Source organism: Protopterus annectens, chromosome 14.part0 (assembly GCF_019279795.1).
Source record: "Protopterus annectens isolate FY-2018-M chromosome 14.part0, PAN1.0, whole genome shotgun sequence".
NCBI lineage: Eukaryota > Metazoa > Chordata > Ceratodontiformes > Protopteridae > Protopterus > Protopterus annectens.
In genome coordinates this window covers 19,752,245-19,778,998 of record NC_056748.1, presented here as the reverse complement: position 1 = coordinate 19,778,998, position 26,754 = coordinate 19,752,245, and the positions used below count along the sequence as shown (strand labels likewise).

Below are 26,754 nucleotides of genomic sequence, written 5' to 3'. Positions count from 1 at the left end.
GTCTGAAGCAGAAGCAGTTTGCACGAGTGCCGGTGGGCCGCTATCTGAGTTTTAGTTTATGAATTGAATTATCCTGAAGTCTTCTAAAGCTAAGTACCCCGTTGAGGATCCTTTTTTCTTGCTCTAACCGATGTCAGAAAAAGTTAACAATTGTCTCGCCTGTGGAAAGCAAATACCACACCGAGATTTCCATTCTTACTGCGTCACCTGTTTAGGCCCAGACCACGATGTATCTCACTGTCGGTTTTGTGCTTTGTTCAATGCCCAAACTATTCATCATCGGGCCTTTATTGTCACTAAATACTTTCGCTCACGATCTCTGTATTCCAAAATTGTTTCAGAAGCCATCCAACTACTGAACTTTCGAAAAAACATAAGGATAAAGACAGAGACAGATCGCACAGGTCCAAAACTGCCAACGAAGCTTCCGTTAAGCTAGTCGCCAGTTCACCGGTACACAGTGAGGTGCTTTCGCATCCCCTGATGCCCACTTTGATGGATTCACAGGCTGCTACTGAGACCTGTTCGGAGTCTGGTATGCCACGAGACTCTTCTTTGACTACGGAACCTGCAGATGTCTCTACCTTGGATGGGTCCGGAGCCGCTGTGCAGACACCGGCTTCTGAGGAAGTTCTTTGCACTACCGATATTTGAAACAAACCGGTGACTTCTTTCGCATATTCAGTTCTGTCTAAAACTATGGAGTTTCTAAGGCCAAGAGTATGAGCTAAGCATAAAAAAATGATGACCCAAACTCGTGCACCTGCTTCCTTGCCACAACATCAAATGCTTAAAATAGCAGAAAACCTGATTGTGCTGATTAGGAGAAGCCAGCCTTCTCCTGCTAAGAGAAAAGGAGACCTGTTCCCAGCAGCTTTAACAGACTAGGATTCTGACAACTCTGAGGTTTCTGAATATGAAGACATGCCCTTATATGCTTATGAGGATTCAGATGCAGAGGAATCCATTCCCTCTGCCTCTCCTCCAGAGTTTTTTTTCTTTTGGTGAAACCTTACATACTTTAAGAGAGCATTTCCACTGGGAATGCCAAGACTATCCTCAGTCCAAAAAGAGACTCAGAATTTCTAGACTTGCCACAACATAAACTTTTAGCAATACCTCCAGTTCTGGATTTTTGTGGATGATGTTTTTATGGAATCCAGCTTAACTCCTGATACTTTACCCCCTGCTCCAAGGAAACCAGACAGGTACTACAGAGTCCCTGACTCTCACTAATTCCTCTTCAAAAATCCTACTGCTGACCAAGAGGTCATTTCCCAGGGGCCTAAAGGTATAAAAACAACTACAACTAAGAATCATACTCCTTCGGACAAGGACTCCTGAGCTTTAGACAGATGAGGTAAAAAAGTATACACCTCTGCAACTCTCGTTATAAGAGCATTGAATTGCCAGTTTCACATGCTGAAATACCAGCAACATATTATGGAACTTATTTAGCAAAAATTAGCTACCTTTACAGACTGTGCAGAAAGTAAAGAATTACAAGAGCTTATGCATTCTGCAAGCCAAGTCAGCAGGCATACTTTGCAATGTGGCTTTGATGCCCTAGAAGCATCTTGCAGGCAGCAGTCACTGGTTCTGTACTGAGAAGGCACACTTGGCTTAGGGAGCAGACCTTGTCAGACCATGTCAAATCAAAATTACTAGATGCCCCTTTGAACAAGGACAATCTGTTTGGCACCAAAGCAGAAGAGGTTCTAAAAAAGATGGAAGAAAAGGCTATATCTATGCAGACAGTCAAAGATTTCTTGCAAGTGCAGCCTCCTAGATTCAATAGGCATTGTTCCTTGAAACTCAAGGCCATCTCAAACTAAACCCAGGGGAAACAGACCCCTCCAGACTACAGTCTCAGGGTATGCAGAGATGTAAACAATGTAGTGCCTCCACTTAAAAAACAGGGAGTGCTAAGCCACCCCCTTATGGAAAGAATTCACAATGACTCCTCTATTCCACTCCTCACCTCTGCCCAACTGCTTGTGCCCCTAGGAGGAAAACTGTCCCATCATGCAAAAAACTGGACCTCCATCACCAAAGACTGATAGGTCCTCGACATAGTATCCCGGGGTACAGATTTTACTTCCACTCACTGCCAACCCCAAAAGGATTCCCAGACCTTCCTCCAAACCAGTGGGCAGAGGCACAAAACCAAGTTCAGTCCCTGCTCTCCATAAGGGCAATTCAGCCTGTTTCTGGAGAACAGATAGGCCAAGGGTTCTATTCCAGACTTTTCCTGGTACCCAGAAAAGAGGACACTTGGCACCCAATCCTAGATCTTTCCACTCTAAACACCTTCCTGGTGGTACCAAAATTCAAAATGCTAACCCTTCAGCAGCTTCTTCCTATGCTGTCCAAAGATGCCTGGTTAGCCACCCTAGACCTAAAAGACGCCTATCTGCACATCCCTATCAGGGACTCATGCAGGAAATACCTAAGTTTCAGGGCAGGATCTATGCATTATCAGTTCTCTGCACTTCCCTTTGGTTTATCCACTTCTCCCAGAGTATTCACAAAACGCCTGGCTCCAGCCATTGCTTATTGCAGACAGAGAAAAAGTCTAATTTACCCATACTTGGACGATTGCCTGATTCAGGCAGACAGTCACAAACAGCTGTTGCAACACCTGACATTTGTGAAGAACCTTCTAACCTTCCTGGGGTACACTATCAATGAAAAGAAATCAAAACTAGTCCCCAGTCAAAAGATTTTATTCCTGGGAGCAAGCTTGGACACAGCATCCCAGATGGCATTCCTTATTCCAGAAAAACAAGCCTATCTGACAGGTTATTTCACTCAAATGGCCACCAGAACCCAGCTATCCACAAGGAAAATCTGCAGGCCCTAGGGTTCATGGCCTCTGCATTCTACTAATTCCATATGCCAGACTGCATATGTGGAAACTTCAGTGGTACTTAAAAAGTCTTTGGTGCCATCATTCTCAGGACCTGGAAACCGTTATACCTGTCATACCTTATGTCAGAACAAAGTTTCTTTGGTGGGCAGCAGCATTCAACCACAACAAGGCACTTCCCTTTACTCAACCCCATGCCACCCAGACCCTAACCACAGACGCATCAGACTATGCCTGGGGGGCACACCTGGACGACAAGTGCATTCAGGGCCACTGGAGCCCAAGTCAAACTCATCTGCACATCATCCAAAAAGAGATGCTAGCTGTTCAGCATGCTCTGACAGCTTTCAGGTCCCTTCTCTCACCAGGACCCCTGCTAATACAAACAGACAACACCACAGTTATGTGGTACATGAACAAGCAGGGGGGAACTCACTCTTACCCACTCTGAAGGCTAGCCATGGCCCTGTGGAACAAGGCCTTGGACATGCAGATTCATCTGCAAGCTCAGTTCCTGCCAGGCAGACAAAACTCTCTGGCAGAAGACTTAAGCAGAAATCTCCTAGACCCACACAAGTGGTAGTTAGACACCAGCACCTTCAGTATTCTGAAATGGGGGACGCCAGAGGTGGACCTCTTTGCCTCACCCTGCAATCACCAGCTCAGCAAATTCTGCACCAGGATGCCTCACAGCAGGGCCTGGAAAGTGGATGCCCTATCCTTCCAGTGGGAAAACCACTCAATCTATGCTCAATATCTCAAGAATATTGCTCAAGATAAGACAGGACAGACCAAGGACAATCTAGATTGTCCCAAGCTGGCCACGCCAGTACTGGTACCCACTACTGCGCAGCCTGTCACTGGTGCCACCCTGGCACCTACCCCCAGATCCCAACCCTCCTCACTCAGTAGGGGGGACAGATCTTGCACCCACAACTGCAAACCATGAAGCTTGCAGCCTGGCTTATTCCTTAAATTCTCCCCCAGTGACCAGCCTAGGCAAGCAGTTACTGGATGTCATTCGTGAAGCCAGAAGACCCAGTACAAGGAAATCCTATGATGATAAGTGGAAAAAGTATTGTTCCTGGATTCACTCTAAAGGAGAGGACACAGCACTGCCATCCTTACCTCTAATCCTGGATTACCTAGCAGACCTTCTCCACAGAGGCCTATCCTTCTCCTCCATTAAGATCCATGCCTCTGCCATCTCGGCTCATTACAACACTGAGCCACCTCTCTTCTCTCACCATCTTATCAAACAGTTTCTGAGAGGGGCAAACAACTTAAGGCCACAAAGGCAGCACCCACCTCTGCTTGGGACCTTAACTTTGTACTGGAAAAGCTCATGCTACCCCCCTTTGAGCCTGCAGCATCAGCAGAGTTAAAATTCCTCTCTTGGAAAACAGCCTTGCATCTGGCCATCACTTCAAGTAGAAGAGTGTTTGAGCTACAAGCACTTATGGCTGTGGCACCCTTCATTATTTTCCATGCTGACAGGGTCTCCCTCAGGACTAATCCTTCCCTTATGCCTGAAGTGATGTCCAGTGTGGCTCTCAACCAATCCATCCATTTGCCAATCTTCTTCCCTAATCCTCAAAATAAAGGGGAAAGGATCTTGCACTCCTTAGATGTGCACAGACAGCTCAGATTCTACCTTGATAGGACTAAGCCCTTCAGGAAATCTGCCCAGTTACTAGTCAGCTTTGCACCAGGGGCACAGGGCAAGGCCATTTCTAAACAAACAATTTCCAAATGGATAGCACACTGCATCCATTTCTGCTACAAGCACCATGGGAAACCAACCCCTCAGGGGGTCAGAACACATTCCACTAGGGCAACTTCTACCTCTACAGCATTCTTCAGGGGAGTCCCTACCAGGGACATCCTGGAAGCTGCTACCTGGAGTTCTGTAGACACCTTCACCAAGCATTACCACCTGCCTATCTTTTCCAAATCCAGGGCAGGTTTTGCAACAGCAGTCCTGCAAGGCATACTAGCCAGCCCAAACACTTCTTGACTACCTCCACCTTTTCTTCAGCTTTGGGAATCAACCCAAGTGTGATGACTGCAACATTGTAACATGAAGAACATAGTACAGTTCTGTACACAGGTCTATATCACATTATCGAAAACTGATAATGTTGAATGGTCATAACATCGAAAGTGCCATTCATTGAAACTGTTCTTGTGGGGGGGCTGTGCCCCCCACACCCCCCCACTGATTATATATACCAACTCTGAGGTAGCACTACAGTGAGAAAAGGGCAAATTTACTGATCCTCACTGTACTGCGATCCTACAAGGGCAGTTTTAATGAACGGCACTTTCGATATTATGGCTGTTCGACATTATCAGTTTTCGATAATATGATAGGAACCTGTGTACACTTACGATAAATGTAGATGTTTGAGTGTATTCGGTGTTGGAGTCCTGGTTTCCCTCCCTCCAGCCACCTTGTCTCTCTCTCTCTCTCTCTCTCTCTCTCCTCACTATGATATTACTCACCCCTTTCAGGGGTATTGGTATTGGGATTTACTTTTTACTGGTGGTGTTTTTCTCCACCATAACTTAGCTCCCTATCGGGGGGCTCCTGACATTTGGGGCAAGAAAAACTGATGTAATGGTGTTGGCTGCCTGTTTTTATACCCCTGATGACCTGACATCAGTCCTGGAGTGACAGCAACCGACGCAGAAATACTAAGTCTCTGGTATTCAGGTCAACTGAGGGCTACTTGCAGGCAGATAACCCAAGTATGATGACTGCAACAGTGAATACACTCGAACATATACATTTATGGTAAGTGTACACAACTGTACTTTTTGAAAACCTTGCCAAAAATTTTCAGAAAGTGTTCCACCAGAGGCACTAGGGACAGTGTGGTGCCAAAAATTTCCTGGGGATGGAGGCAAAAACCAAAGAAGGAGTATTGTGCAGATATCAAGGTTGCCATTTTATATATCCATACCATTATAGGGTTGGAATTGAATGTGTAGGATTGTTACAAGTATGTTATAGACACAAAGGGTATTAGGCTTTATCTTAAAAATAGTTCTGATAGCTATCCTGCTGGTGACTATTTCGTAAAAGTCCCTCCTCATTCAAGCTGATACTTTGAGATCAGTTCTTTAAGATCAGCTGTTAGATGAGGAATTCGAACATGGAGTCTGACCTGAAAAAGTGTTTTGCTAGCCCTAAGTCTCCTCCTACTTTTAGAGTAGTTTCACAAGGTTTTCATGATGTGGTGGATTATAAACACATGGCACTATGTTTTACTACAGTCTGGTGTTACCTTTTTCGCTTTCTTCTTTCTTTGGTGGATTTATAGCTGTTTATGTCTATCAATATTATTTTTAAAGTTTTAGTAAGCCTTCAGTCTATCTTTTCATCAGCATGGCAAAATGAGAGAGTAGGTGGAATCTCAAGGTACAAAGACATTTTTTTCAGTTTCAACTCTAGAGAAATAAACTTCATTTAAAAGACTTAAATTTTAGATGCAAAAGTGAGCAAATTAAATTCTTCTACTGATACCAATCTTCTTTTGACTGAATTGAAAAAAAACATGAAAGCCATTACAATTAGCTGAGGATAAAGTGTTTGAGAAAATTAGTAGTATTAAACTACTTTGGCTGAATGAGTATGTGGGATTGTGGAATATGAGACAAGCATTTCGTCCTGTGACAACAATATTTCTAAGACTACGTCCAAAATTTACTTGCATTCCAAAAAATGGACATAATGAAAGAAAAACTTCCTGACATAAAAGTAAAAAGTTGATCTAATAATATACTCCTCAGGGTTTTCCCCTGAATAATGTAACTCTGTCAACTCACTAGATGTTATTCAGGATATATCTTTTTAATTTATTAAGGAATCCGAGCAAAATAATTCCTTGCAATAGAAAGCGCCACATAAAATTAATTTTTGAGGAGGCTGCTGACTGCTGTGCAAAGCAGCTCATGGCTAATCAGATAAATTAGGCATTGAAAAATGCCACTGCACTGAGCATAGTAAGTGTAATGACAACAGAACAAACAACAATAGCCTGCCTTATGGCAGGAGCAGTATTACAACAGGGCATGTGATCAGCATGGGGGGGATCAGAGCTAAAGCAGGCAGTCATTAAATGTCCATGCATACAGTGTACTGTTGTATTGCTGCACCTGTGGCATAAGAAAATCACCATAGCAGCCATCAGGTAGAGCAACATGGGTGTGCAAAGCACACTGCTCATGCTTTGCATTATCTAAATGTAAAGAAAATGGAACAGATAGGAAAGTAGGAAAGAGGAAATGCAGACAGGTTTAAAACGCAAGACTAACAATAAGGTATGTAAGGTGGGGAAGGGAATGATAATTATTTTGATAAAGAAAGAGAGAGCTGTATCAAAGGAAGGTAAAAGGGGCAGTTGCCCCAGACAGAAGTAGTTAAGTTGCTCAGATGGGATGACAAGGTGCTGATCTCTTGCTCATTGGCTGGAAGTGTGACCATTCTTAGTATGCACTTAAGCGGCTGCAATTGTGCTTTTGTGCCAGGCTCAGTATACGGGATGCTCCATCAGAGTGTGCTTGTTTGGTTCTCTAATTCCATACCTTCCCTATCACAGAATGAGTCAAGTCCTAAAACTCAAGCCAATGCATTGGGCACTGCCAATAGTCCTGTCCTGTCATGGCTGCTTGACCCCACCACTGGAGGATGTGATCCTCAGATATTCACAACTTCCCAGAATATATGACTTGCATGTTTACCTCGCATGACCCTACCCTATATGATACTGTTGCAATCATTTGTCACTGTACACTTCCACTTGTGGAAGTTATGATTACTGTACCCTGTCCACCCTCTCACCTGTCTGAGTATCGCCATGTTTGATACACAGCATGGCCAGTCCATGTATAACGCCACATAGCCTGGTTGTGATAATGTATGCATCATCTAATTCTGTGCTGTCTGCATCATGACTCACAGCTGAGGACCTAAAACTTCCTCTTTGCTTGTGTTGTAATGTAGGGATACTTCCTCTGCCTCAGCTGTGGAACTATTCATAGGTTCATAAGTAGGTACTAGGCTATCGGCCCAAGGGACTAAGTAAGCCTAGCCAACAAGGTTCCCTGGCTTACGCCACCCAAGAAAGTTATTTTCCTGTGCCCCTGTTGAGCAGAGCCATAGAAGTGATCCCTGGGTGTATTTCCTATTTCCCATCCACTTATCAAGATTTTTCTTGAAGAGTGCTAATGAGGAACTTTGCTTGACATAGACGGGTAGCTTGTTTCAGAGTATGGTAAGTCTCTGGGACAGGAATCTATCCCTTCAGCATGTCCTGTTTATTGTGGTGACAAGGTTTAGGTGGTGACAAGGTTTAGGTCCCTAGAGTGTGTAGCTTGGAGGGATTGGGATTTCTTTAGGTGTAGCATGTCCAACAGCTCAGGGTTTGACATAGCTTTATATGTTAGGCAGAGATCACCTCAGAGTAAGTGATAAGCTATGGAGTAAAGTTGGAGTTTTTTGAGGCGGTTAGTGTAGGGCATCTGTTTGTGGCCAGTAATCCTCTTTGTGAGGTACTTCTGTGGCTTTTCTAGCTGCTGCAGATGTCTTGTGAGGTACATTCCAAAAGGGGCATTGTACTCTATAATGGGTCTAATGAGTGTTGAGTAGAGGGGAACAATGACCTCTTTTTTCTTAGATGAGAACCCTTTTGTGATGAGGTGTGCCACATAAAAGGATTTCCTGACTACTGTGGCAATGTGATTATCAAAGGAGAGACTACTGTCCACCTGGGTCCCCATGTCTCTTATCACACATTCGGCATTAAGTAGACTGCCGCCTATGTGGCAGTTCATTGGTACAGAGTTTTTACCAAAGGGGATGATAATGCACATTTTTGGCATTGCGCTTGAGGCCATGGCTCTGACATCAGGCATCTGTCTCAGTGAGGCCCTTCTGTAGGATGTCAACATCATTTGGGGATTCAACTATGGCTCCTAGTTTGCAGTCATCTGCAAACTTCATTAGCCAAAGGCCTTCTGTGTTAGCCTGTACTTCAGAGAAGTAGATACCAAACAGGAGCAGTCCCAGGAATGAACCCTATTATCACTGGTTTGAAGTCAGATTTGGAGTCTGCAACTTTTACAGTGTGGGTTCTGTCAGTGAGCCAATTGACAACCCATCTTGTGACGTAGGGATTTGTACCTAGCTTAGTGAGTTTAGCTATAATTCCAGAATGGGGGATGGTGTCGAAAGCCTTGGCGAGGTCAAGATAGGCTGTGTGAACCACCTTAGCCTCGTCTACAGCTTTGGTTCAGTAGGCATGATCTGCCTTTCACAAACCCGAACTGGGTGGGATCCAGAGTTTGGAGGTTACCGATGTCTTTGTTTATGAGTTCCATGATGATACGTTCCATGGCCTTACAGACCAGGCTCATCAGGCTAATAGGGCAATAGTTCCTGGGATCAGTGGTGGCTCCCCCTTTGTGAAGTGAGACAACTGTTGCTGTGCTCCATTCAGTGGGCACAAAGCCCGATGTGAGACTATGATTGAACATGGTGCTTAGGTGAGGAGCCAGTTCGTTCTGAAGTTCGTGTAAAACGCAGCCTGGGATGTTGTCTGGTCCCATGGATGCTGTGTTTTTGGCTTTAGAGAGTGCAGCTTTTACCTGCACAGTTGTGATTACAGGGACTCTGCATTCTTCCTGTATAGACATTGGCCCTTTAGAGGGTGAGGGGAGGGGGAGTTAGCACTGAACCTATCTGCCAGGAGTTGGCAATATCAGTTGGTTCTGTAATTTTCATGCTGTTGTGCTGTAACTCAGAGCAGATCTGGGTGTTGCCACTGAGATTCTTGACATAGCTATAGGATGCTTTGTGGTTGTCTCTAGAATCAGTGGCGATTTTGTTTGCTCCTTTCCTGACTCTCTATCCTTCTCTTCTTCTGCTACTCTATGGAATGCTCTGTCAAGATATTCACCTGCTGCCCTGTTTATGGAATCCCATGCTATATAGCATTGCATACAGTACAACAATGATTATGTCAATATTTTGACTGTATTGCAATACCCATTTTGAGATGTCTAGATATGAGAAGCATCCCTTCAGTAGTCCGTATACATGCTCCACTATATTTTGTGCTTCATTTGGGGTCTGTCATAGGTCATTGCATGGTATGGTATGGCGGTTTGCATGTGAAGGACCTCAACCAAAACTCTATGGCATATCCAGCATTGTCTGCAACATACAAAAAATAACATATTGCATGTGGTCTGTTCTTTACCTGTACAGTAGTTGCGCGTATAGGCCTGTCAATCAAGCGTGGGATTACACTTACTAACTAGATGACTCCATAGGAAGTTCCCAAATAGTATCCTTTGGTATAGGTTAATGGTACACCAAATGTCTGAATCATGAGAACTGGCCAGGTGGCACATGGACACATTATAAATAATGCCCTGGGTGTTTCAGATGATTGGACAGTTTAGTTGACTGGAAGCATTCCTGCTGATATTTCACAGGTCAACTCGGCCAAGTGAGGTCTTGATGGCAACATCTTTTCCATGCAACCTGATAGACTTTCTTTGTAACATCTGCTGAGTCACTTTCCTGAAGCTGGTAGAGTACCTCTGTTGCCTTTTTCTTTGATAATGCAACTGTTCTCTTAGTCTCTTTGCTAGCCAACCAGTATTCCTTATTAGCCTAATCTGTCTTTTTTTTTTTATCTTCCACTTTTTCTTGCATTCCTTCCTTCTTTTTTTTTTGATAAATTACTGTACTTTTGCATTCCACCACCAGCTTTGCTTATATACGGTATTTCCATCCCTTGCACAGTCGCATATCTATTCTATAGTCCCCACACATGCTGTTTTGAGGCATTGTCTTTTTTCTTCTTTCCAGCTATTTCCTCTTCTTCCTGAAGTGCTAGAACCCTGAGTATTTTCTTGATCTCTTGAGCTTTTTCTCCAGTCAACTTTCAGGTCTTTAGCCCAGTCTCTGTTGACCTTAGATCCTTGCCTGATCACTGCTTGCAGATGATTATGATGACCAGGGGGTTTATGCTGTCAGCCAACTGTTTCACTGGAGATGACTTTGCAATAGCTGATTCTGCCTCAGTCCCCTTTCCTTACTAGGAGAAAGTCTATCTGAGCTTGCATTTTGGCCACGCTTGTACATGATCTTATGACTGTCTTTCTTGCTGCACCATGTGTTGGCCACCATCACACATTTGCTAGACAGAAGTCTTGAATAACCTCTCCTTCTTTATTCCTGTTGGCCAATTCATGTGAACCCAGGCTGTCTTCATATCCTGCTATTTCTGTCCTGTTATGTTCAGGTCATCAGTTATCAACACCGACTCATGTTGTCCTACTTTATCTAACAAATCCTGCAACTACTGTCTAAATGCAATCTTTTCCATACTATTACAACTCTTCTGTAGGGCACAGGTTGACATTATAAATACAGCCCTGTCCTTACAATGGAATCAAATTGCAGTGAGCCTGTCACTAATTCTGATGGTGTCTCTCACTGCCTTCTGAAGCCTCTCCCTCTCCACAAATCCCATACTATTTCTAGTTTGTCCTAAGACCCTGAGTAGTAGACTGTAGATGCCAAGCCAAGTTTCCTCTCCTGGATACAGACAATGTCCAGCCTCCTTCTTACTGTCATATATCATCCACTTCCAAGCTGTGTCCAGTCAGTCAGTCCACATTGTACATAGCAATCCTTAGTTCATGTTTATCAGGTTGGTCGATTTTACATCCAGCTTTGGCTCAACAGAGCTATCCCAGGTAAACCAAGCTGGGCAGCTGTATACCATCTGACCAGTAGTTTATTCACCCAGGGTTTCTGGGCTTTATGGCAGATAGACAATGACTAATAGGGGCACACAGACCCTTCCCAAAATTAGCGTGGGTGTCTGTACTAGGCCAGGTCCTCAACTCAGTTATCACTGGCAAATACCTATGCCCGTTTTTGGTGACATTAGTCAATGTGACCAAATCACCTACAGCCAACTTTTATACCACTGAGTGGGTTAGGTCATAAAATGCCTGCATAGTACTATTTCTATTGTCTGCTTTCCTTGGACACCAGAAATATTTTCCACATGCTGTAGGTTACTGGAATGTTTTTTTAACTAAGATATTTAAGAGTACACATGGCTTACTATCCACATGAATAGGCTTACCAGGTATCCCCCTCAATTCTGCTTATGAGTGACAGTTCAGCTAGCTCTCTTACAGTCTCCTTGTCCACTCAGAAAAGTTTGCAGCCTGTGAGCTAGTGGCATGTTAGCCATTGTCTATAACTCTTCCATTGGCACAGATGGCCACAGAATGTAACATTATGGGCACTGGCTCTTATGGTGGTTGCTAACATATACTGCTGTGCTGCAGATGATGAAACTCCTAGCATTGCTCTCACCTTATACTGCATGTACCTCAGTGTTCAGAACTGGTATGTGCCTTGTTGCAATGCAGCCATTTTATACAGCTGTGAATTGATTCACCATTATGTGTGGCATATCTGCATGCAGCTCTTCCATTATATGTCTTTATGCATTCATTAGTTTGTGCTACATACCCTGCTGTCCTGAGCCTTGTGCAACTGCAGCATCTGTATGGTAGAATTGTGAGTGCACTATTCATTCTAAGGATGACCACTAGTGCTACTAATTTATGCCACATAATGCAAATATTTTTTAAATCCCAGCCACAGGTAAAAATCCTTGAAACTGTCAAGAATAAAACAGACCATTCTTGGCAAAACCGTCTCTGCAGACATTCCTATGGAATATAAATTAAAGAGAAGACAGTTTTCTCCTTTGTGCCAATTCCTGATTGAGAACATTTATTTTCAGATGTTGTTTCCAGATAAACTGATATATTTTTTCCCAAATCAGCTGCAAATATAAAATAGGTGATCCAAAAGAAGAAAAATTTATTTTTGACAAGCTTTTTTTGCATTCCAACTTGATGATTTTTTTTTCAAGTAACCATCTGTCTCTTTATGTAATAAAGCCTTCATAGACATTCTCACTTTGAGTTGTTTACTGAATTTAGTTTTGATACTGCTTATTATGCTGATAGTCAAATAATTGAAATTCATTAAAACGTGTGGTTTCCATCAGTGGTCTTGCAAGCTGTCTAACAGTTTTAATCTTATGTTACTTTACTGATACTACCACAGCACTTATAGAATGTTTTTAATATGTCCTATTCAACAAACTGTTAGATTCCTTTTTCAGCTTATTAGGATGTTTTTATTTGCTGGGAACAGTGCCTGAAGTATTTAAAATTGTTACTTTCTATTATACTTTCTTTTTCACTCCACATTTTTCCTGTTGCTCCTTCTTAACTATTTTGTAACTTCTTTTTTTTTAAATAGACTGCTTTGTTGCAAATATGTTTTACTTAGTTTTTTTCTTGTTGCCCTTATCTTAGTTTGCAACTGGGCGTCCATGATTTGCCTTGGTATTGTCCATGGTTGTTATAAGCACATGTTCCTAGCATGCATGAAAAACACTTCTCATGAATTTTTGTTTAGACAAAACAGAAGAAGAATAAAATAACATTTTCAGTTCACTGCAGCCTTTTCTTAGATGACTTTCCATTTAAACCTGATTTAACTATATATTTTGGGTGTCATAAATATTTAAAAGATTTTAATGAGAACTTCATTTTAATATTAAATTGTTGCCTTTTACTGCAGGCTGAGCTGTGAGCTGATATTCTTTTATGGCACTATTCTACCAGGATAGCTCTTTTAAGTTCTGTTTTATTTTTATTTTTTGTATGTTTATTAGTCAAAATGCTTTTTAAAGGGTAATTGTGAGGTGGAGTTCAGGGATGAGTTAAGACAGGCACTGGGTGGCAGTGAAGAGTTACCAAATAGCTGGGTAACTACAGCAGAGCTAGTAAGGGAGACAGCTAGAAAGGTGCTTGGTATGACATCTGGACAGAGGAAGGATGACAAGGAGACATGGTGGTGGAATGAAGAAGTGCAGGAGAGTATACAGAGAAAGAAGTTGGCAAAGAAGAAGTGGGATTTTCAGAGAGATGAAGAAAGTAGACAGGAGTATAAGGAGATGAGGGGCATGGCAAAGAGAGAGGTGGCGAAGGCTAAGGATAAGGCATATGAAGAGTTGTATGAAAGGTTGGGCACTAAGGAGGGAGAAAAGGACCTGTACCGATTGGCTAGACAGAGGGACCGAGCTAGGAAAGATGTGCAGCAGGTAAAGGTGATAAAGGATAATGAGGGAAACATACTCAGAAGTGAGGAGAGTGTGTTGAGCCGATGGAAAGAATACTTTGAGGGGTTGATGAATGAAGAGAATGAGAGGGAGAGAAGGTTGGATGATGTAGGGATAGTGAATCATGGAGTACAATGGATTAGCAAGGAGGAGGTAAGGATAGCTATGAAGAGGATGAAGAATGGCAAGGCTGTTGGTCCAGATGACATAACTGTAGAAGCATGGAGGTGTTTAGGTGAAATGGCAGTGGAGTTTTTAACCAGGTTGTTTAATGAAATCATGGAAAGTGAGAGGATGCCTGAGGAATGGAGAAAAAGTGTTTTGGTACCGATTTTTAAGAATAAGGGAGATGTGCAGAGCTGTAGTAACTACAGAGAGATTAAATTGATCAGTCACAGCATGAAGTTATGGGAAAGAGTAGTGGAAGCTAGGTTAAGAAGGGAGGTGATGATTAGTGATCAGCAGTATGGTTTCATGCTGGGAAAGAGCACTACAGATGGAATGTTTGCTCTGAGAGTGTTGATGGAGAAGTACAGAAAAGGTCAGAAGGAGTTGCATTGTGTTTTTGTAGACTTAGAGAAAGCATATGACAGGGTGCCTAGACAGGAGTTGTGGTATTGTATGAGGAAGTCGGGAGTGTCAGAGAAGTATGTAAGAGTGGTACAGGATATGTATGAGGGTAGTGTGACAGCGGTGAGGTCTGCGGTGGGAGTGATGGATGCGTTTAAGGTGGAGGTGGGATTACATCAAGGATCAGCTCTGAGCCCTTTCTTATTTGCAATGGTGATGGACATGTTGACAGACGAGATCAGACAGGAGTCCCCGTGGACTATGAAGTTTGCAGATGACATTGTGATCTGTAGTGAGAGTAGGGAACAGGTGGAGGAGACCCTGTAGAGATGGAGATATGCTCTAGAGAGAAGAGGAATGAAGGTTAGCAGGACTAAGACAGAATATATGTGTGTGTGAATGAGAGGGAGGATAGAGGAATGGTGAGGATGTAGGGAGTAGAGGTGGTGAAGGTGGATGAGTTTAAATACTTGGGATCAATAGTTCAGAGTAATGGTGAGTGTGGAAGAGAGGTAAAGAAGAGAGTACAGGCAGGATGGAGTGGATGGAGAAGAGTGTCAGGAGTGATTTGTGACAAATGAGTACCAGTAAGAGTGAAAGGGAAGGTCTGCAAGAGGGTAGTGAGACCAGCTATGTTATATGGGTTGGAGACAGTGGCATTGACAAAAAGGCAGGAGTTAGAGCTGGATGTGGCAGAGTTAAAGATGTTAAGATTTGCACTGGGTGTGACGAGGGTGGACAGGATCAGGAATAAGTATATTAGATGGTCAGCCCAGGTTGGAAGGTTTGTAGACAAAGCCAGAGAGGCAAGATTATGTTGGTTTGGACATGTGCTGAGAAGGGATGTTGAGTATATTGGGAAAAGATGCTAAGGACGAAGCTGCCAGGTAACAGGAAATGAGGAAGGCCTAAGATAAGGTTTATGGATGTGGTGAGAGAGGACATGCAGGTGGCTGGTGTAACAGAGCAAGATGCAGAGGACAGGAAGAAATGGAAACAGATGATCTGTTGTGGCGACCTCTAAAGGGAAAAGCTGAAAGAAGATGATTAGTCAAAATGCTTTCACTGTGAAGTACAAGCTCTGGCTCTGCATTTCACTTCCACTTGGCCAATCTGATTTTTTTTTTTTTTAACATCGTCCTTTTTCCAGTGAGCTCAAATTTCAAAATACTGCTAACATATTCCTCTTGATTTACAGGACAAGATGCTTGTTTGCTATGACTCTATTCCTATGGTTTTGGTTTCTAGTTAAAGTGGTCTGTTATGTCTCATCTTCTATCCTATGCAACTGCAGGTTCATACAGATTTTGCTTTGGGTTGTTGTAACTGCTATTAGTATATTTGATCTGTGCCTTACTTTGCTGATTTTGTTTCTGGGTATTATTTCTAGTATAAGATTACAGCATCTCTTCACTTTTTTCTTGATACACTCAACCATGCTGAACATCTGAAGTTATAATCAAATTCTGGTTTGCAGTAATGATAAATGTTAAAAGTAAATTATTGTCTGCATTTTATGCCTTAGTTAAGTACTCAGATATACTGTGTGTTAAAATGACAGCTTCATCTAGATTGCTGGCTACCTTACTTGTGAACTATAGCATCTTTTCCCAGTGCATTTGCTGGTTCACCCAGTTTTGCTTCAGATCATTCTGATTGTTGTTAACACATTTCAGCCTTAGCTCACATTATTGCTCTCAACTCTGGATATTTTACCTCTCAGTATAAAATTATAGCTTTACATTACTTTTATCTCTATGTACAGGACTATGCTGAAAGATTGCATTCATAAACAAATTATCTGTTTGGAAAAGTGACAAATTTCAAGTCAGAGCTGGCTGTATTGCTGTGTTTTCTTTCTCATCCCCTCCCACATGCACATGCCAGTCCATATAGCTTTGCTACAGGTCACTCTGATTGTTGTTTACAAATTTCAGTCTCTTCTTAAGTTTCAGATCTGGACTCCAGATGTTATACTTTCTAGTACAGAACTGAAATTGTAACTTTTATGCCACTGTACAGGACCATGACAGAAGTCTACTTTTATAAACAAATTCTGTCTTAGGAGTAGTGAAACTTTTTCAAACCATATACAAGTCCATATTTTTTGCTTTAGTTAATGCTTCTATTACCATAACATGTTTTGGTTAAAAGTTACAGTTTCAACTACATAGTTGTGTACCTTATTTTACAATATGTTGTATAAGATAACAGAGTTGTTCCTAACTAACTATTTTGCTATGTGTTAGCACTTGCCTGTACTCGCTATATTTTTCGAATTATGATTTGTCCAGCCAGCAGTGCATCATACATTTTGGGATGGACTTTACAAGTAAAGATAATGCATTATTGTTTATAATCCTATTTGCTTTATTAAAGTTCTATGTGAAACAACTCAGTAGATTAATCTGCAAGAGATTTCCTTGAGAAAACATTATTTTTATCTCATCAATTTATTGTGTAAATGCACACAGTTATCTGCCAAATTCAAGGCAAAAATCATGGACTTGAAAGCGCCATGGAAATATTTACACCAAATTATAGTGGACCTACTTGTGCTGGGGTCAGCATTTTTTTATGTTCCTTCCAGTTATTGTACTTGAAGAGCTTGTTTTCTATTTTAAATAGTCTGCAAATTGTTGAATTTGGTTGTTTTACTCTATATTATCTAGTGTAAATTAACATTAAATATTTTGGCAACCTGGTAGACAAGCTATTTTTTTTATTTTATTATGCAGTAAAAAAAAAGTCAGTTATGGTAGTAATGCCCTGTAGTCACAAACTCAATAAATTCTCTTGGGACAAGCTTCACCTTCTCAAAGTGCAATGCAGCATGGCCAGATGTGAGATACCTGCAGTGGTCATCATTAAAGAAATTTTATTTGTATTGGGCTCTGGAAATTTGCGTTTTGTTGTAGATACTTCTGTTTGGTTGTGTCACCATGCAAACAACACTTATGTGGGCTGTAACATCAGTCTGTCATGCAGATTGTTTTTACCATCTGTCTAGTAACATTCTATCCCCTTAGCCTTCCTGGAAAGCTAAGTTACTACCCCAAATCATCTTATCATGTCTAACATTGCACAAGACATGCAAAACAATACCTGCATGAGCATTACATGTTACCTCACAGCCTGCTAGCTGTATTAACCCCTTTTATAAAGCAGGGACTTGGATTCCACTGCACCTAGAATTTGTACAGGTCTCACACTATCTATTGCTGTACCAAAGTATATGTTTCTGCTCATTCTCATCATGACAAGGCATCATACCTCTTAACCTCCTAGTCCAAGAAATCTGGACAAAGGCAGAGATAATGGGGTTACAAAGGCCAAAAATAGGGACAGAAGTTAAATGTTGCTCTCATAAGCTTAGAAAGTTGCTAGAATAACAGGTTTTGAAAGGATATAAAGCTTGAAACTCAAATATCTGTCATTATTTAGTGTCTTCAATCCTCATTGATTTTTCAGAAAAACACAATTGTTTTGAGGAACAGACCAAACATATGAGGCAAAAATCTGGACATTCTGTAAAAATCTGGACAACTGAGAGGCATACAAAGCATTACTCTCCTTATTGTTGAGAAACAGGTTTAGGCAGTGATTTGGGGACCTTAGTGCAGACCCATTTTCAGATACTTTGTGAAGTCAGGCCCATTGCTGTACTTGTTCCCATGATCCTCTCATTTCAGAACTACCACTTCATAGCCCCAAAGCCACATCTGATAAACTACACATTCACACTGTTTAAATGTATTGCTGGTTTGCCTGGTTTAACTCTTCAGTGTTATGCTTAAAAGAAGAGGTGGATTGAAGGCCTGCATCCATCAAGGCAGCTTACAAGCTCTCAGTGAAAATATCACAGTTAGAATCCTCTGACCTTGATGGCTATATACTCTGTATACCATATTTATCTCTGCAGCCTTCCCCACCAAATGCCTATGTTGTGGTGGTTCCTTGGGTCTGCGTGGTGGTTCCTTGGGTCTGTAACAGTTTTGCTAGAAAAAAAAATATTATAATGGATCTCAAGATGCCTAAACAAACAAGAGCTTGTGGAAATGGAGTTGGAATTATTTGCTCCTTCTCTGATATTTCTGTAATGTCTGAATAACATTATCCTTTCTCCTCCAGCTTTACATCTATGTATGTCACATTTGCTGAGAGAACAAGCATTCTTCATTGTAAAAAACACGCCAAACATTATGCCTGATGGGGCACCATATGGGGTCATGTTACCCCTGGCATATTTGGGAGACTCAGGGAACATCTTTAATGTGGGACTATAAGCATTGTCAAACAGCTCACCAAAAGAGTAGTTAGTAATAATGATCCAGCCTCAAACACAGCATCTTAGAAGTAATTACTGCTTGTATAGCCTGCCTAAAGCAGATTATAATTGCTGTGATGAAATGCAGTTTGGTCTCAGAATAGCTTTACACGTTGAAGGGAAAATTAGATATCAATATTGCAGTCTTTTTACACACAGGAATATATTCACAAATCTTATGTTGTGCACTATATTGTTTTATATAGCTTTGTGCCTTTTTCTTGGAGTGGGTCTGCTAGGACTGGGGCTTCGACATCAGATGTATCAGAAGAAACTGGGAAAAGGGGTGAGTTTTTACATTTTTCTCTTTTTCATAATCTAACTCAGCAGATCTAAATTAGTTAATTAATTGGTATCCACTGGGAATTTGTCAGGTCTACATGAAGTAGAAAATGAATGTTAGAAAATAATTGGTATTAATAAGGAAATATTTATAAAAAAATGTGTACATAGTGGTGAGTATTGGTCATGTTACTTTAAAAGCATTTTATTGAATTACTTTCCTCACAGGCATGTGTATTTGCTATCAGTTTTCTAACCAGTGCACTAAATTACTGGAAATATTATACTTGTTATTATATAGAATAAAATGGCATGGATTGTTCTGTCTTAGGAAAGAACAAAGAGAAAAAATGCAATCCTAAAACTGTTATCAGAAGACACAGATCACATACTCAAATAATACAATTTATATCTGATTAGAAGATGGCATAGTCCACATACTTGAAGTATGTAGAACACAAGCATAATGTTTTGGGATTGTTCAGTGTAATGCAAGTGAACTTTCTTTCAACCCCAGAGAAAACTGTCATTTGTTACACTTGTTCTAGATTCACTTGTCCACCAAGCTATCAGTTAGTCTGCTTGCCTGCCAATCCCTTTATGGATATCTGTTTGCCTCTCAAATTAGATAGCTATCTGAATATCTAGGTACGTATAATTATTTATATCACACTGCCTGTCTGTCTATTTTTTTTGTGCAAACATGAACACACTCAATACACATATTCATTTTATTGCTCAATGCCAACTTTAAAAATGAGTGGATTTTACATGGGTACATATTAACCATTTTCAGTAAACATGCCAGGATCTACATAAAATGTATCCAAAATCATTTACTTAAGGTAATAACTGATCTTCCTTTGATAATGAAATATTTCATAAATAACAACATAGTAACAAATCTTGTATTGCTAGAAGTTGGATGAAGCAATAACAGAAGACACTTTCCATGCAAACAAGTGACACTGGGACCAAAATAAAAGGTACGAGCAACCAAGAGGGCTCCAGGATTATCAGATCATATGTTACTGACTGGCTCCCAGTACAGGAGTGTAAGTCAGTGTATATATTACAGTGAATCAAATTGCATGACTGCATGTGCTGTCTACTGATCAAGTCAGGGAGCAGATCATATTAGTATGTGTTACACACAAAGAACAGAGATGAATGGAAGTAATACAGTATTAGTAGGAGGCATAAGCCAGAAACGTATCCAACCTAAACACATAAATCCAGTCAGTAACAATTAGTAGAATCAATTAGATGTACATAAGCAGAGCCCTAACATATAAACTCAATCACATCTAACACAGCAAGCAACCTGTTTTGCAAATACTATAACATAAGTACAGGAAAGGCAACATATGGACAGAGTAACATCAACAGAGACCGATGCCAGATGATGTGGCTATGTGGAATGATGTCTCTTTGGAGAGCTGCTTAATACCTTTTGTCATTGTGTAGATGCTGCTGGATGCACATCATAGGATAGTCACTGGAGACGCACCAAAGAACTAGGGAGAAACTTGTATCTGCATAGGCACACTTGGGTGCAGGATGCAGAGGTATATGCACATATCTAAATAATGGACTTATTTTTTTATCTCCATTTTTGCTGATTTATATGGCATATGTTGGTTGTCAATCAATATTTCAGTTTCTGTGCCTTCTATGTGCTCCACATTCAATGCACCCTGCTTGCTGACTCGATTGTTCAGTTTGTTTTCCAGTATTGTGAATTGACTGGTTCTATACTGCTTACAGTTTATTCAGTTATAGGTGACAGTCACTGAAGGGTATAGTAATACAGGGACTGTATAGAAACCATGAGCCTTAAAGAATGCCTCCTGTCTGTCCTTCTGTTGAAGTCAGCACCTACCTACTGGACCTGTGCGACAGAGCAAAGCGACTATGACATAGCTCTGGAGTGCCTTCTAAATATCCTTTTTCACTGTAAGATTACAAGATGCACCAAACATAATCAGGCTCCTTGCTAATGCTATCCTTTGTAAGAAAGCAACTTGGAAATTTTTTCAAAATTCTCAATTTACACTTCGGCTGAATCTAAGTTTGTAATATGTGAAAATATTGCAAAAGAACTAGCCATGAAAGTGTGACCAGCAACCTTAAAGTTCAGCAAAAAAGGCTTATAAGTAAGCCAAAACATTTGTGGACAAAGGTTAAGAAATTATTAGGCTGGCCAAAAGGACATTTTCTTCCAAAATAAAACATAAATTGCATAACCCAATCTGCTGATATAACAAATTTGTTAAAAAATGGATCATACTTGCAAATCAGGTCTTATCAACAAAATAAAATAAACCTAAAAGTTGTCTTAAAGATTACAACCCTATCTTCCACTTTGAGATTCCATCTGAGGTGTGACCTCATTGCTAAGAGAACTGTTTGACTTTGATAGACACAGATTAGGTGGTCTCACTCCAAAATTCCTCAAAGTATTTGTCACTTTTATTACTGTGCCACACTGGGGCATCATTAGCATGCTGCATTCCACTGCCACTTTTCCTGCTCTGTAAAAGTTATGCAAGGTTGTACCGCTCCCTAAAAAGAGCAACTCACTGCTTCTTTCTTTTCACTACATATCCCTCCTCTCCATAAATCTCAAGCAGTGTCCTCTCTCTTTGTAGCTTGTAACTTAGATTAAATCCTTCAACTTCTTCAGTTCACAGCAACATACTTACAGGAAAGGTCATAAGGGTCTATATTATATAGTCGAAGGTATTAAATCTCGACTACCCTTTTATCGACACATATTTATCAAATGTTCACTTGAGCAAATGGCCACATCATCATTGAGTTCTTTCCAAGGGAAAGAAATTGGTAGGCCAACTACGCATGACACAATATAACAAACACTATGAAGTGGGGGGCTTCGCCCCCACATCCCCCCAAACTAAATATACTAACTCCGAGATCGCAATACAAAGGGGAAAATGGCAGATTTAAAACAACGGTCAACCGATTTCTCTCCCTTGGAAAGAAATCGATGATGTGGCCATTCACTCAGGTACACGTACGACACATATGTGTTGATAAAAGAGTAGTCGAGATTTAGTACCTTCAACTACATAATATAGACCCGGTCATAACACCTTAGCAATTATGCTCTGTATCATAAACTATATTCAGAAATAAATGCATAAGTGCAGATTTACTGGGACTGTCTTCATTGACTTGATTAAACACCTGTCACCGAGCAGCATGCCAGTATCATGCAGCCCTTACTCAGTATGGAGTTTTATCCACTTCACTTAATTGGAGGCTCAGCTACTTAATTGAGTGAAGTTTAAAGTTTGGGATAGGAAAACCTCTTTATCACACAGACCAGGTCAACCTTCATGTCTCTGTGGGTCAGTCTGGGTCCACTGTTAAAAAAGATTGTTAGATTTTCACTGGACCAGGCACCACTCCTCAATAACAAATGTACAACCCTTGCTATGAAATGCTGTGACCATTTGCCCAAAAAAGACAGCATAACCACCTGTTCATTAATTTACTAGGTTCTTTACCTGAGTCAGTGTCTCTGATGTTTCCTGCACTTTGGCTTCCTTCTCAAAAATAAAACATATACCCACAGCATCCTGATGTCACAATCCATTCACTTTTCTTCCCCTGCACAAACTACATCTTAGAGTGCTTTACAATGCATTTTCCTGTTTGAAACCTAAAGTATGTAAATAATTTTCACCCATTATTATGTCTCAGCATGGATTTTAATAGTTTAAATCCGCACAGGCTAATCCAAATCTCAAATTATACAATGACTGCCGATTAGTATTCCAAAATGTGCACACTGATTGGCCAGCCCAACCAGAGTACCCATTGTAAATCCAACATATACTAATGGAAAAAGGTCCGGTCGCCCAGACTTTTTCCATTAGTGTAAGTCTTGATTTTTTTTGTTTGTGTTAGGTAGCAACAGAGAACAGAAGATCTCTGTTGCTATAATCTTGCTATGTTATACATTTAACATAGCGAAATATCTTAAAAAAAAGCAATGGGGATCTTCTTTTCTCTGTTGCTTTATTTTAAAGATATCTCGCTATGTTAAACTTGTTTAACATAGCAAGATAGCTTTAAAAAAGGGAATGGAGATCTTCCTTTCTCCGTTGCTTTTTTTAAATATATCTCGCTATGTTAAACTCATTTACTATAGTGAGACAGCTTTAAAAAAGCAATAGAGATCTTCCTTTCTCTGTTGCTTCCTCTACACAGCTCTGATGTGCTGTGTAAACATACACTTGTGCAGTATATCAGAAAAAGCCCCAGGATAATGGAAAACCATGGAAGGGCACCATGCAGGTATTATACAAAGGCATTATTTAAGGAAAATAAGTATTTTTATTCTTAAACAATGTCATTTTATAATAGCAATAACCCATGTCTGGGTGTGGTAATGCTAGATTTGCTCACAGTTGTCTTTGTTTGGTCACTCGGGCTTCGCCCTCATGACCAAACCACACCAACCATGGGTAAATCTAGCATTACCCACACCCTGACGTGGGTTATTGCTTAAATATACTGTATGTGGCTGCACAAGCAAATTGTAAAGCAATTAGTTAAAGCAAAAATCTTCATAAATCATCATCTTTGGGGAATAACTATGTGTTTATTTCAAAAACATTCGACCTATATTTGTGTAATCTGTTTTGTCTGTTCCATTGTAATTGTCAGTTCCAGCAAAGTATCGTATGATTGTTCTTCTGAGCAACGCATTATTATTTAATGAATAATAACATTAACTGACTTGTTTAAATGCTGTATTTCATTTACTTTTTCTGTGATACTGTATGAGGCAGTATCATGGCTGAAAAAGGGCTACTGGCCTAGGCAAGCTACATTAAATAATTAAAGAAAGAAAAGAAATATGTGCCTTTTGGGCTTTAGACAATTAAAAATTCCCCAAAGTGTGTTTACAAAAACACAGTATGCACATAAAATGCACAAAAGCTATAAATTGAACTTAAAGGGTGAAAGTGCTGAGGACGTGTTAGTTCATTCAATCAGAATGCTTCCCAGTGGTGAAAGAGTTGCTGTTATTTATCAGCTGGCAGTCGCACATTCTTGTACAACAGCCTGTTACTACCAGTATATGTTAAGCTGGCTTACTGAGGGATATAAGGGGAGTGAGGTTCAGACAGACAGGCCCACATGGGAAAAAGCTGTGTCAGCAGAAGACAAATGAATACAGTGGGATGGTAAGTAAGACTGTAGCAAAGTTAGAAGTTCTGAGAAACTTTTAGTTTTGTTTGATAGAAATGAGTTGACTTGAGACTTACTACCAGTATATGCAAGGAACTTTATACAGAATTGTGCTAGTGAGAATAATAAATCTTTGGGCAACTGGAAACCAACCAACCAACCTTCTTGATTGCAAGGCAATGATGAAGCCGCCAACCAGCTCCAACAATTAAGCAGCAGATGTAGTTCTGCATTGTCAGTAGGTCTTTTCAGATTTCTGTTAAGGGGTTGAGGATGGTTGCCTAATGGTTAAGGTGTTTGCCTTATAAACACAAGGTTCAGGGTTTTAGTCTCACAAGGGATAATTAACTAGGCTTAAAATGGCTCGCAAGGGCAGTTAGCCTAGTACTACTCTATGAACTTATGAACCTATGAGAAGGGTGTATTCAAGTACTGGTAGAGGTACTTATTTGCCAATTGCGATCCTCTCCTGTCCATTAAGTAGGTTGAAAATGCTGCTGCATTTATTGAGCATTGATGTCATATTATTTCTAATACTGTATATACTGTGATAGGTATATCCAGACCCCAAAATGTTTTATGAGCTGTATAATTTTTAGAGGTTCACCATCAGGACCTATAAGGCTCTATGTGCCATGGCATAAGCCAAAAAACAATGATTTTGTTTTGTTAAGATTTATTGTAAGCTCCCTGTTGTCACAGGCCTGACATAATGGAGCTAGGGCAGAGCTACAGTCATGCAGAGGTAAAGTGTCAGATTCCCAGATGACATCATCATCACCATAAAGACATTGCATGCCTTTTGAGAAATTATGAGGATATTAATATAAATAACAAACAGCAACATTCCAAGAACAGAGACTCACTGAATAACATACAATGCAGGGGAAAGGGAGAACTGTGTATTTGAAAGGACAATGTTGAAGAGTCTACTATACAGGTAATCAGAGAACCGATTTTAAGTGGCAGAGTTCAGCCCATAAAGAAAAAGTTATTTGGTGAGTAGGAAGTGAGCAACAATGTCAAATGCCTTGGAGATGTCAGTGAAAATTGTACATGTGAATTTCCTTGCATTCATTGCACCTGTCCTTTGGATAACACAGTGAAACAGAGACTTTGTCTACTTGAGTTGATTATAGCTCAGGTGGACGTAAAAGATTTCATAGCACTTATGAAAAAAGCAGGGATGCTTTATTAACATTTACACTAATTTTAAACCATGTAAAAAAACTTAAAATCAGTTATTTACAGTCATTTTTTTACATTTTTCCTTAAAATTATTTCAAAGTTACCAACACAAAGTAAATTAATCAAACAGTTATATTCCTTTCATTTATTTCCATTCATGTTCACCCTCTATCCCCCCTTTCTTCCACAACCATCTTCTTATTTCATCTAATACAGCTTTCTCTCCCATTTTCTTGTTATATAACAAATTCTCACATCTTTTTTTCCACAGCACCCATATCGTCACAAACAGTGTTCTATCCCATTTATCAGTATCACATTTCTTAACTTTATTATACTTCCCATGTAATATTATGTTTATATTTATACATTTAAATCCGTCCTATCTATATTAATTTTTAAACTTTCCCCAAATTTCTTTATTCTTTTTACAACACAAAAACAATGTTTTGTTGTTTCTTCTTCTTCTTCTTCAAAACAGTTCATACATTTATTTCCTCCATAACCTTATATTCATAATCCCTTTCACTGGTAACTTGTCTAATAAAATTCTCCACAAAAAAATCTCTGCTTCATAAAAATTTTCAGATCTTTTTCTTTTGTCTCTTATTGCGTTTGTCCATATTCTGTTAACTTCCTCCATGGCTGTACTATTTTTTTCTAAAATCATGTTATACCATTCTTTTCACATCACCTTCACTTACTTTTAACTTCCATAATTGCATTTTATTGTCATATTCTTTTTCTTTTATCTTTTTCATTTTTCTTTACTTTCCCCTGTTTTTTTTTCTTCTAATACATTCTTATATTTTTCATAACATCTTACCTGTCATTTCTTTTTGTCTTTCTTGTCACCCAAAATAAATGCATAAATGCAGGTGCACCAATGGATTTTTTTTAATGTAGACTTCCTTCTTTTTTATTGTAAATTATCTCTGTTCTTACTGGGTTCTGCTTTGAGCCCCAGATGAAGCTAAACAAACTGAAAAAGCATCTAATAACTCCTTTTTCATTTGAGTGGAAAACATACATATGCCACAAAAATATGCTGTTTC

General features: G+C 40.2%; 1 protein-coding gene across 1 annotated transcript in view; it reads left to right on the top strand.

Moving 5' to 3' along the window:
• CWH43 (cell wall biogenesis 43 C-terminal homolog) overlaps positions 1-26,754 on the top strand; it is a 676,650-nt gene that overhangs the window by 343,960 nt on the left and 305,936 nt on the right. Inside the window, exon 10 of the mRNA XM_044056345.1 lies at positions 19,210-19,289. Within this exon, the coding sequence (XP_043912280.1) occupies positions 19,210-19,289 (80 nt within the window). The remainder of the gene's footprint in view (positions 1-19,209; positions 19,290-26,754) is intronic.